The sequence below is a fragment of the Caretta caretta genome, chromosome 5 (assembly GCF_965140235.1).
Source record: "Caretta caretta isolate rCarCar2 chromosome 5, rCarCar1.hap1, whole genome shotgun sequence".
Taxonomy (NCBI): domain Eukaryota; kingdom Metazoa; phylum Chordata; order Testudines; family Cheloniidae; genus Caretta; species Caretta caretta.
The window spans coordinates 29,498,546-29,511,225 of NC_134210.1; the positions used below are offsets into that span (position 1 = coordinate 29,498,546).

Here is a 12,680-nt window from a genome sequence, read left to right on the forward strand (position 1 = left end):
GGACTTTCTCTCTGGTTTTGTATCTATCCACTCATGAATGGCATAGGTACTTTTCACACATTTCCACTGAATGTGTGCATCCTTGTTTTTACCCTCACTTGGCTCAGAAAGCATATATTTTCTAATTGTGTCCAACCCAGCTGTCTTTTGTATTGTACTTGTGTATCATGTATCTGCAATTTCTACTGGTAAATGTATTGCTAAATGCTTGTGACAAGCAATTCTTTGCAGAACAATTTCCCAGAAATTTAATATCTACCCAATAAGTACTACATTCAAACACAGAAATGCTCAGGATTTTTGGCACTATAAGATATCTAAACATTCTAGCAACTTGGAAATCTTAAATCTAATTATCTTTGGGCAGATGCTTCCCCTATAAAACTGTAGAGATCCTCATAACATCAGTAAAACCTACTTATGCCATTGGTAAACTTATCCCTTAGAGTACTAAATATCAGTACTAAATATTATTACAAATATTTATCTTGGTCAGGATCGACTATTTAGTATGATATTGTGCCAAATTCTGCTCAGTTACATGAACATAACTTCAGTGACTTCAATTAACATATACACAATCTACTTAGTTCATTGTGGTGTAACCCAAGGCAGCACAACTGGCCAGTGTGAGACTTGGCAGTTTTGATTGAGAAGGGGATATACAATTAATTCATGGGGATATTTTCTCTGATTTCAAGCAATACTGTTTCATTCCTGTAAGTTTTAAATAAGGACAAACTCAAAGTGAAGTCAAAACTGCTGCGTTTCACTTGTTTGTACATTGAACTCATTAGATTCACGTGATTTCAGCCACACACTCCAGCCAGTAGGGACAGAAGCAACCAAATCAGGGACTGCTGCCCTGGTGGGGAGGGGGCGAAATGAGTCCAAGTTGGGGCCTCCACTACCCCCATTACTTGCTTTGGATCAACAATAGTGCAGAAGTGGCCCCCTGAACTCTGGGGGCACTAGGACCCATGTGGTGCCTCTCCCTCCCCCCAACTCCCAGTCTGGGCACTGGAGAAAACTGCAGAGAGGAGCTGGCCAGAGATTCCAGCTAGTAGGAGCAGACACAGCCAAAGCAGGGACCTTCAGACATCCAGAGAACTTTCTACAGTTTTGACTGAGCTTTCTCTGTCCTGACTGTACCTGACTGGCTGTTTGCTCCAACCCTCCTGCTCCCCTCCCAGTCTATTCACCAGAGCTTCACTCCACTCCTGACCCCCATATGCTCTTCTCCCCTTCCCTGTCACCCTACTTCCTTCCCTTTCCATTTAGCTGCTCCCCTCTTAAGTAACCCCCCTTCCAAATATCATGGAATTAACATGACATTTGCCACCATCACATTGTTCACTCTGCTTGTACGTTTTACCCCTTTCCTCACCCTATGTCTGTCTTATCTCTTAGACTGTAAGCTCCTTGGGACAGGGACTGTCTACTACTCTGTACAATGACAGGGTTCAGAGTAGCAGCCGTGTTAGTCTGTATTCGCAAAAAGAAAAGGAGTACTTGTGGCACCTCAGAGACTAACCAATTTATTTGAGCATAAGCTTTCGTGAGCTACAGCTCACTGCATCGTATGCATCCGATGAAGTGAGCTGTAGCTCACGAAAGCTTATGCTCAAATAAATTTGTTAGTCTCTAAGGTGCCACGAGTACTCCTTTTCTTTTTACTCTGTACAATGAGGCCCCACTCTTGACTGACTCTGAGGAACTACCATGCTACACGTGTTAAATTAAAAAAAAAAAGATTCCATTGTGAAACAAACTGGCTAGGATTTCTCAAACTAGGTTCAATTTTAAAACTTACGTTAACACTCATGAATCTTAGACAATCTTGTAAGGAAACGAGAAAGTCAGGTAGGTTTCTGGATCCATTGCTAGCATTTTGCACCACCCTAATCATGATTAGAAGCAGCAGCTACTGTGACATATTTAACTATGCTCTCTGTTTTCTCTGTTGTGTACTGCCCTCTTAAATTTCTAAAGGTGTCTCTGATTTGCAGAGGCCAGCAGTCATTTTGCATTCAGTTCAATACAGACTTCTCAGAGATGGGAAACACACACTGTATACTCTCTGGTAGGGACTCTACTTCTGTTCTTTCTTGGTCTGTGGTTCTTAATCTAAGATTACAGACATTTCTGGCTGAAAAGAAGTGCCTGTTTACCTTTATGCATGAAAAACTATACAGATACAGTCTTATTAAACTCTTCCCTCTCCACTCAATAATATTCTTGGCAGCTGTTAAGTTATGAAAAAACAATAGTTTTTGGAAGAAGCCTATCGCTTCACTGCAGACATTAAAAACCAACTGAATTTTTTTTTATTTTTTGTAGAAAATGATCTTTTTATTAAAAACATCATAAGCCACATGTTTTATTTGATATGCTAATGTCAGCATTTTTGTGATTTTGTGTCCATTCATTTTGGATTCCAATGCACATATAAGTAGCAAAGAAAAGTGCTGCACATTGATAACTACCCTGTATTTGTGGAGAATGGTTTCTTGAATTAAGTAGTTCAAACTCAATCTTAACCAGTCACCTGCTGCCCAGTGTACCAGGAGCACCTGTCAAGGCAAATGGGCTTAATCCAAAATCCATTAAAATCAGAACGAGTCTCTCTGTTGACTTCAGTGGACTTTAGAACAGGCAGTTATTGACCTGCCAAATACTTCTGGTACATCCTGGCAATCTATTGGTCTCAAAGCAATGTTCCTTTTCATTGGCAGGGTAGGAGTTCAGTGATAAAAAATAATGGAAATACTTAGCATTATATAGCATTTTGAACATCCAGAGAGCTGTGCAGTTATTAACCAAATAATTTACAGGGAATGGTCTTAAAGATATTCTGCTTTTGCCTTTGAGAGCTAGATAACTTTGTCACGGCTCTCCCTAAATTTAATATACAGAATAGGACAAGCAATAAATGTTATGTAATTTGAGAGGGGTCAGAGAAGAGTCATGAATATGATTCAAAGATTTGAAAAATGCTTTATAGAAGACCCTCAAGGAACTTAATCTAGTTAATTTATCAAAAAGAAGGCCAAGGAGTGACTTTATTGCTGTCTATAAGGGCATACTCAGCAAACAGAAATTTGATAGTAGCAGGCTCTTCAGTTTAGCCAACAAAGATATAACAAGATCCAATTGCTAGAAACCGAAGCTCGACAAATTCAGATTAGATATAAGGTGCTATTTTTTTTTAAAACAGTGAGGGTAATTAACCATTGGACAATTTATTAGGGATTCTGTATCACTGGAAATCTTTGAATCAAGGTATGCTCTAGTTCAATAACTATTCGATAGACTACCAATACCCTGACAGTTCCAAGCCTCTGGTATTATAAGGTGAGAGTTACCAGAGGTGAAAAATAATGTGGATTTATTCCCATATTTATAAAATCACAAATCCTGGTTGAACTTTATTTCCTCTGGGCCATTTTCTCAACCGACTGCCTGGGCTTGGAGTGAGGGGTTGGGTTACCTGACCTGTTAGTCTCAACTCTGATATATTCTTAGAAGAGAGGTATCCTATGATGTTTTGACATGGTACTTTTCCACACAGTGGTATCTCTTGTGGCATAAGGAAGAAAAAAATCTTATTTATACGTAAGTCCAATGGAATTTTATAGGTATAAAATGTAGATCTATCTCCTAGAAGTCATTTAAAGGGCAAGGTGATAACCCATGTGTGAAAAAACAATGTTTATATTTCACCCAAGTGAACAAAATTGCCTATTCTTACACTAAGAGGTTATCTGGGTTTGACAATCATTTCAGCCCTGAGTACCCATTTTCCTTTCTCTCATTTAGCATAGAAAAGTTTCTTGTGCTAGCTTGATTATAAAACATACTCTTTTGAAGATCTGTCATTCCTGGGATTGAACAGATGGAGAGTGAAAGAAATAATAAAATATGAGATCTAGTTTATTATACCTTTTTATATGAGGCTTCAATGGCTTCCTTGAAGGAGGAAGATGATGTGATTTTTACACGTCTCTTTTTTGAGAAGAGACCTGGGATCCCAGAAGAGCTTCTTCCAGAGCCAGTGTATGAATTATCACTAGCAGATTCAATGTGCAGAGGAATTATATCCTGATAGAAATCTGATGCCACATCATCCTCTTCATTTTCCACCTAGAGAGGCAGAAATGCAAAACAAGCTCACCCAAAGTGTTGTTCATTAGATTATTATTAAAAAATGAAGTTCTGAAATTTTCTGGGAGCAACATATTTGAATGTTTAACAATTGACAAAATGACAAGAAAAAAGTCCATTGATTACACAAGGGACTGTTTTTAGAAGTTGATGGTTAAAATGTGCAAAAGGTATATGCACGGAAAGGCATTTGGACATGAAAATAGGTCAAATGGGTGTTTTTGCATGCAGTTATTCATTTATATATCAAATACATATTTGAATGTAGACAGTTTCAAGTGCAACTGATGTCAGACTTTGAAAATGTGTCTGAAAAGCCTTAACAATATTTCCCACTTTCAACATGCTTTTCAAAGCTGTTGATATTCAAAGGAGCTCAGACCTTCCACAGTTGCAAGTCCCTTCGTACATACAAGGGATGAGACAACTGGTTTGCGTAAAATAAGAAATGATTCACATTTTCAGCCCAACTCAAGCAAATCCAAAATAAAACATTCTGGGAAATTTGAAAAAGTTCAGTTCATGTTAGTTTGGTTGGGTTTTTGTCCATTTCTAGTTCTGCACACTGCTCCACTCTCCGATTTAAGCTGGGAGCAGGAGGGAAAGAATTGAAATACTATGAGTAATGCCATTCTCATCGAATCTCTAGCCCAGCGTTTCCCAAACTTTTTTGGCCACGGAACACTTTTTAGCCTATTACAGAACACTTATAATATTATTTTGTAGTCGTTTGGTTTTCAGATAAAAAATTGCATTATTTATGCTCAAATATATTTTATTTTATAAAACAAAGCAAAAATAAAAATTTAAAGTAACTTGAACTAACAATTTCTAACTGGAAAACGCGTATAAAGTAGTACAAAAATCAAGTGCAAGAGTCAAAATTAAATTCTAGATTCTTTCACAGAACACCTATTCACATCATGCAGAACACAGTTTGGGAAACTCTGCTCTAGTCTATTTCAAATTACAAAGCACTGAAACTTAAGAGGGAGATTCTGGTCCAATGATCTTTCCAGCCCAAAGCATGTTGTATATGTGAATATATAGATCCAGATGTACATACAGCACAAACCTCTAAACCTACTATAATTTGCCAATTTCTATTGGTGGATGAAAACTCACTATGTCACGAGGACAGCTTTGCAGAGACATGGAGCAAAACAATTTGCTTCTCCCATAATTAAACATTTCTGCACTTCTCTACACTTGAACCTGGATGGCTACTAAATCTACAAGCTTTGTACTTGCAAACCAAGTTAAACTCCTTACATAGGTGCAATCACACCTCTTGCATCACTGGTAAAAAATATGGCTGCAGTTAGTATAAAATCTGCAATGTGGATCTCATCCATAGCGTGGACCTTGTTGCACACTTTGCCCTTATTCTGTCGACAGAGCTGCCATTGACATCAATAAACATCTGTAGTGATCTGTCTCCAAAGTGATGTACCCTTGTCATAGCTCTTAGGTACTTTTCTTGAGTCATAATCTAGAATACATCACTGCTTAACACACCCATATATCTCATATGGGCATCTCAGAGCAGAGCTGTTGTTTAGTGGCTTTACTCCTCAGACAGTACCTGAAAGTGGATAGTCTCAAGATTTGCAGGAACACGAAATGATTTCCTTGTGTCATTGCCTTTTACTGTTGTGCATTTTCCTCCGTTGAATGAGTTATCAAGGATTTCTCCTCGGCTCTCTCCAGCCAGAAGATGAAAACTAGAAAGAAAGTAATCTTCCGAAGTTAAAAAGACATGGAAAGATAATAGGGCTAAAACCTGATGTAAATCAACATAGCTGAAAAGAATGTAGGTTTACATCAACTAAGGATCTAATCAATGGATTTTATGTTGATGCTTTGAAAGAAATTCTTCCTACAAGAGTTCTGAACTCATGAAGAATGCATCTCAAAAATGCACCTATACTTTCACACTTGTCTGTCTCTATTGATCCAGGACGCTACGTCACACCCATCACTGGGGAACTGGAGTACCTAGGGCTGTAATGTTTGAAGAGGCTGCACATATATCCCCTCTGTGCTATGCTCTGGGTCTTTGGATTTGATTCTGGATTAGAAGCACTCTATGGCAGAAGAGCAAGTTGCATACAGTCACCCAGTAAAATTGTTCTTTTCAGCTGACAGTAGCAAACAAAACATAACTTTAAATGATGTTGGGTAAAAATCTAATCAAAGAAATTCACATGTAGTGCAGAGCAAGACATGTTTAGGAAAACATTCTCCAATGAACAGAAGGACTCAGACACAATGTAACTGCACATTTCTGATGTGTGGAGCCCAGGCTGCCAAGAGGGCACGTGGGGGCCCCAAGCCCCCAGAGACTAGTGCTTGTATGGCTCTCTCTATTGCATCCTGTATAGCAAACAAGGGAGCTCTGTGGCTAAGTAAATGCAATTGCCAAGTGCCATCATTTAATTATATTCTTATAATTTTTTGATACTCTTAATAAAAAAAAATCAGGTATTTTGTGCAGTTGGATTCACTAATGTACCAGCGCAGCCTTCAGATAGTAACTACCTCATTTACCCAAGTGTTAATGAGATAAAAACACCATAACCTATGAAAAAGGCAAGCAAAAGCAACATACCCATTGCCCATTAACTGTACACTGGGGATGCTCTCATATCTCCTGTTGCACACGGTCTTTTTCCGCCGACAGTCCCTTTCATCTGAGTTGTCCCCACAGTCGTTCTCCCCATTGCACTCCAAACTTTTGGCAAAGCAGCGACCTGTTCCAGAGAAACCGCAGCAGCAAAAATGTTTTTCATACAATAGCTCTGTCCGTTAGAATGAGGGTAAGACAAAGAGATGTTTCTAATGCTTTAATAAGTAGGGGGTATGAGTCTGCAGGAAGAAAAGAACTCTAGGGAAATAACAGAAATGCCTTCGTTGTTCTAGCAGGGAGCAGCTTCTCTTGTTCTAATGGTTGTCCACATGCAGAATTGCCCTGGTTTAACTTAAGATTTGCCAAAAGCCTATGTGAAGATTCTTTCTTTGGTTTAACTCAGGCTTATTTTAATTGAGGAACAGGCCCAAGCTAAATCTACATAAGCCACCTTTAAATCTACTTAAGAGTATCCACCCAGAACTTTGCACTAGTTCAGTTAAACTGGTGCAGATCAAGGCCTAAAACTCTAAAGAGCCATGTACATATACAGAGGAACCCATGCAAAGAGTCTCTTCTTGTTAAGAGCATTGCTGTTCTTCAGTAAACAGAGCTCATGCTGACAAACCGCCCAGGCTCAAGTTTCTTGCAGACACAATGAAGACAGAAGGAAGCAGCACAAAGATATAAAGCTCTTATTTTACACACAAATGCCTTGGCGATCTGTTCTCTAACTTCTTCTTTCCAAAACTCCACAAATGCATAGGAAGGATTTGGAGAGTACATACAGCATGTCATTCTTCAAATAAGTAGCCTATTACCTTTATGATTTTGATTTGAACATCTGATTTAGTGGCTATGGAGTGAATAGCACCATTACCGTTTTCACACTGGAACTTATTCCTGCAGTCAACTTCCTCTATGTTGCAAAGTTTAGTTGGGAAGCATCTCCGGGAATCCACCAATTGTTCAGTACAGGCCTGTCCCCTGAACTGAGATGGGCGCCGCAAGGACCTGACACGAAACTGAAAGGAAACAGAGGAAAAATTGGGTTATTTTTGTGTTTACCTAGTCTCTAGCTAGATATTAATTAGTATTAGTATTAATGAGCAGTGGGTAGAGCTATACACAACTGGTTACTGCTGACTAGAACTGGAGTTGAATTAATTGCATGGGTGTAACTCCAGAGTTAGGCAGAGCAGAATCAGACCAGAATCAGACCCACTATGTATCTTTGTCTGCAGTCGAGATTATGTTTCCTTATAGGCTTCATTGTTTGTGATTATTTGTGATCCATAACTACATTACTATATTAGCTATGCTGAGTTCCAGGCACCATCTCTCAGCCCAGGTCATCCCTTCCAATCATTTGGAATTTATTTAGTCTTATCTTTGTATTTGTTTTGGAAATCACACCCTTCTGTCTTCAAGGCCATTTATATAAAGCTGCCAAGCATCATCCGGAGACCAGAGAGAGATTTGTACAAGGCTGGAGGGGAACGTGTGTGAGGGTGGGGTGGAGTAGATTATCAGTGCAAGCCAATTTTTTAGCTTGAAACAGAAAAATACACTACATCAATATCTATGTGATTAAAAACAAAGCAGTATTTCATATGCATGTTTTTAAACAAAAACTGAGTAAACAAGAGAGGCCGAGGGTTCTGTACCATTGGTGCTAGAATTAGGGATATTAGGGGTGCTGCCGCACCCCCTGGCTTAAAGTGGTTTCCAACGTATACAGGCTTTACAGTTTGGTTAAGTGGCTCTGAGCTCCCCCACTACACAAATTATTCCAGCACCCCTTTTCTGTACAGTTTCAAAAATGCACAATACAGTTATGAGTTATTGCTCCCTGAAGCTCTTGATGTTTGTATGTGGGGCTGCTGCTGTGCTTCTCAGTTCCTGCAGTTCCTCTCTGTACCAGCTCAGCCTGACTCTAGAGAGAAGATGGTGAGCACATTCTCCAAACAAATGTCACATGAGCTAAATCATCTCCCAAGGAAAACATCCATACTTCCTTACACACCCCACTTGGGTGGAGCAGTTTGGTAGCCTGTGGAGCTGCAGGAAGCATGACTATCTACGCACATAGATGTCTGAAGTCCCATAGAACATAGCAATTGCCTAACCGGATCAGTCCCATGGCCCATCTAACCCAATATCCTGTCCCAGATAGTGGCAGCACCAGATACTTCAGAGGAAGGTGTAAAATGCCACAATGGGATAATCTGCCCTCCATGAGGGAAATCCTACATGGTTCAGGGCATCCATGAAATGGGCAAGCCATCATATGCTTCTTTCTGGACTCATACTGCATTTCAGCAGCAGGCTCTCTTAAGAATTAGCTACCTGGATTGGTCTCATCAGATTCTGAAATACCTTTGAAAATCTGACCCTAAAGATTTAATTAGGCGCCTAAATACTTTTGAAAATCTTGCCTTTAGAAGCAGAGTTGGAATGAATGTTGAAAGAAGCAGTCTTAATTCCCACTGCCAGACTAGGACAGTATTTGCACCCTTTTTATCTTTTTTTTTTAAATCCCATTAGAGTGGATGATCTGACCCCATTAATGTAATTATCCCCCACTTTAGAATGCATTGACAAATACTGTGGAATATTCTAACAGCTCTGTCATTTTGGGGTGACCCAAAGAGACCTGTTAATTTGATGGCAGAATTTACCTCATCTACGGGAGACTTGTTCCTAATATTGACACTACCCCTTGAGAAAGGAGACTTGGCAGATTTGCTGTCTTTTTGTATGAACATATGTGTGACAATGATTTGTGGTATCCAAACGTGTTACCTCTCTCTCTATTCTGAGCTGTTTCTTTTAATTGACTCCCCCATATTCTTGCCGATGCCAATTTATTATTGATTTCCCCTGTTCCCTTGGACTGTGCAAATCAGTTTGCCATGTGGTTCAGTATCTGAAATGCAAATAACAAAGTCACATTTCCTCATACTCACCCATCAAATTTATTTTCCACCTACTTGTTTTTTAACACATGGGTCACATTCCGACCAAGGACCAAAGTCTCCAAGCTGACAGTTGATAGGACATGCCTGCTCGTTACATGCCCGGGATTCCTGCTTTGTGCACACTTGGTCACAGAAATTTTTTGTATAATAATCATCCAATGTTATTTGCCTAAAATGTAAAAAGTTAAAAATGATTAGTTTAGTTAGAGCCCTGTTAGAAAGTGGGAACTGGCTGCAAAGTTTGGCTCCAGGGGTGAGCTTCCTCCAGCTTTGGGGTGGGAGATGTTCACATCTGAGGTTTTTGGGTTCTGATCACTATAATGATAAGAGACAGTTGTGAATTTGGATCCAGCCAATCCAAACTTCCTCAATGTTCAGGGGTTTAATGGAACAGGGGTCTTGATTCAGGTCCATCTCTATGGCAAGGTGCCATCAGATGCGAACAGAAAAAGATCAGATTTTAATACCCAGAGATAAGGAGCAGCTTCTGTGCATGAAAGAAAGAGAAGAATCCAGTTGGATGATATACCAATGTAACAAGGAAACCTGTACCTCTGAAGTTAGGCACAATTTACCTTCTGTTGCAGAATTAAAACACTGATGCAGAATTCAATATTTACGGGACAAGCTTTTTTGAGACTGCCCAGTTTGACTCCTTCATACCTGCTCAAAGGCAGTGCATTGCAATGGCCAGACCTTCCAGCCAAGAGCGCAGCACTCCATGAAGCTCATCAATATCACTCCAGAGTTGGCTTGGATAATGGTGGGACACTCACATATACACTGCTTACTGGAGAAATGCAGGATTGAATCCATCATTACCAGATTAAATTAATATTGGGCTGTTCTATGTCCTTACTATAAGGTTCGTGAGCAAGAAAGTTTCACTTGAAAACATCTTAATTTTTTTTAAATGTACTTTGTGATGAGATTTTAAACTTTTCATAGCTATTCATCATCTAAATACTGGGACAGGCCAACTGTTCCTTTTTCCCTATAGGTTATGGATGCAACAACTTCCAAAAGAAAAATAAGAATTATTACACAGCATTCTGCAAGTCCTTGGGTATTTTTAGATTTGCCAACCCCAAAGTGATATTTTCCTAACAGTCCACCTGAAACAGAAAAGTGAAGAGGTGAAATCAATCTGGTAGTTCACACCTACCTTTGCCTATTCTGGGTTCCATAATTGCAAGTTTTTGAACAGCTTGACCATGATCCCCAGGGGTAATGTTCACAGTAGCACCCCTGGCTGCTCTGAATCACCGTGCCCAGGATGATAAGGCACACTAATATACTCTTGTCCATAGTCTGAAGGTGTCCAGCTACACAAAAATGAATATACAGTGCAAGAGCAACATAAATTGGAACATACATATTTTTGTGCCCAGCTCTTAATAGTAATTTGTTTTTCATTATCTTCATCTTGAAAGTACAGTAAGGCAGAGATCTCATCCAAAATACAATGTAACTGACTGAGATTTCTGGAAAGCGATTATTGTTCAAGGGATTTATCTGTTAATATTTTAAGAACAATCCTGTGTCACACAAGTCAATAGGAGTTTTGCTATTGACTAGAATGGGAGTAGGATTGAGCCCTAAATGAGTATTTATAACACCATTTCGAATGAAGAAATTGTCTAAATCTTGATGTATGTGACCAATAATAATTTGATCCTGCTATCCTTACTCAGGGGTATTCCCAATAGGTATTTTGCTTGAATAAAAAGAGGATTAGGAACAACATTTGTTTCAAATTAAGCTTGAAACAATAGAACACTATCCCCTAATGAACCAAGATCAGATACATTTTGACCCTAATCCTTCAATGGGACTAGTCACAGGCTTAAAATAAACCATTGTGCTTAAGTGCTTTGCTGTATGGGGCCACTGTTTCTACAGTTTTTCCTTGCTACCTTGAGTACCATCAGATACATTTCAATTCCTGTTTTATTTCACCGGGCGGCCTGTCTAAGCTACAGAGTGATAGCCGTGTTAGTCTGGATCTGTAAAAGCGGCAAAGAGTCCTGTGGCACCTTATAGACTAACAGACGTATTGGAGCATAAGCTTTCGTGGGTGAATACCCACTTCGTCGGATGCATGTAGTGGAAATTCCCAGAGGCCGGTATAAATATGCAAGCAAGAATCAGGCTGGGGATAACGAGGTCAGTTCAATCAGGGAGGATGAGGCCCTCTTCTAGCAGCTGAGGTGTGAACACCAAGGGAGGAGAAACTGCTTTTGTAGTTGGCGAGCCATTCACAGGCTTTGTTTAATCCTGAGCTGATGGTGTCAAATTTGCAAATGAACTGAAGCTCAGCAGTTTCTCTTTGAAGTCTGGTCCTGAAGTTTTTTTGCTGCAGGATGGCGACCTTTAAATCTGCTATTGTGTGTCCAGGGAGGTTGAAGTGTTCTCCTACAGGTTTTTGTATATTGCCATTCCTAATGTCTGATTTGGTTTCATTTATCCTTTTACGTAGGGATAAGCTACAAACTCCCACTATCCCAGGCTCAGCAGAGAAGGAAGCCAGGGGTGAATGCTGGCCCACTACTAATTCCTACAAATCAATTAATATGTATTTGATGAGTAATCAGATTACAGAAAGGTCCTTAGAAAATAATATTTAGAAAATATACAAAGCTCTTCAAAGTGGTACATCAATGACTAATCCCTTGAAGGCAAGTTGATTTTTGACAAAAATATTATTCACATTTAACAGATGGAACAACTGAACACAGACGTTACGTGATTTGCTAGTGCGTAACTAGCAGAGCAGAGATTAGAACTTCTGGCTTTCCTGGAGTCCCTGCTTCCCAGTCCCCTACTAAATTCAGTTTATGGTACTTCCCACCTAAAAATGACCAAACTCTACTGAAATTATTTATATGTTACCTAGTTCATGCCTT

The 12,680-nt window shown here is 39.5% G+C and overlaps 2 protein-coding genes across 5 annotated transcripts in view; both read right to left on the reverse strand.

Annotated features, from left to right (window-relative positions):
• RPL37 (ribosomal protein L37) overlaps nucleotides 1-12,680 on the reverse strand; it is a 185,068-nt gene that overhangs the window by 128,182 nt on the left and 44,206 nt on the right. The window lies entirely within an intron of this gene.
• The window catches only part of C6 (complement C6), a 41,376-nt gene that overhangs the window by 24,654 nt on the left and 4,042 nt on the right, over nucleotides 1-12,680 (reverse strand). For all 4 annotated transcript variants that reach the window (XM_075128449.1, XM_048851367.2, XM_048851366.2 and 1 more), the window contains 6 exons: nucleotides 10,940-11,099; nucleotides 9,787-9,943; nucleotides 7,674-7,818; nucleotides 6,776-6,917; nucleotides 5,750-5,888; nucleotides 3,943-4,143 (listed from right to left, as the gene is read on the reverse strand). In XM_075128449.1, coding sequence (XP_074984550.1) covers nucleotides 3,943-4,143; nucleotides 5,750-5,888; nucleotides 6,776-6,917; nucleotides 7,674-7,818; nucleotides 9,787-9,943; nucleotides 10,940-11,082 — 927 coding nt within the window. In that variant the 5' untranslated portion in view covers nucleotides 11,083-11,099. The remainder of the gene's footprint in view (nucleotides 1-3,942; nucleotides 4,144-5,749; nucleotides 5,889-6,775; nucleotides 6,918-7,673; nucleotides 7,819-9,786; nucleotides 9,944-10,939; nucleotides 11,100-12,680) is intronic.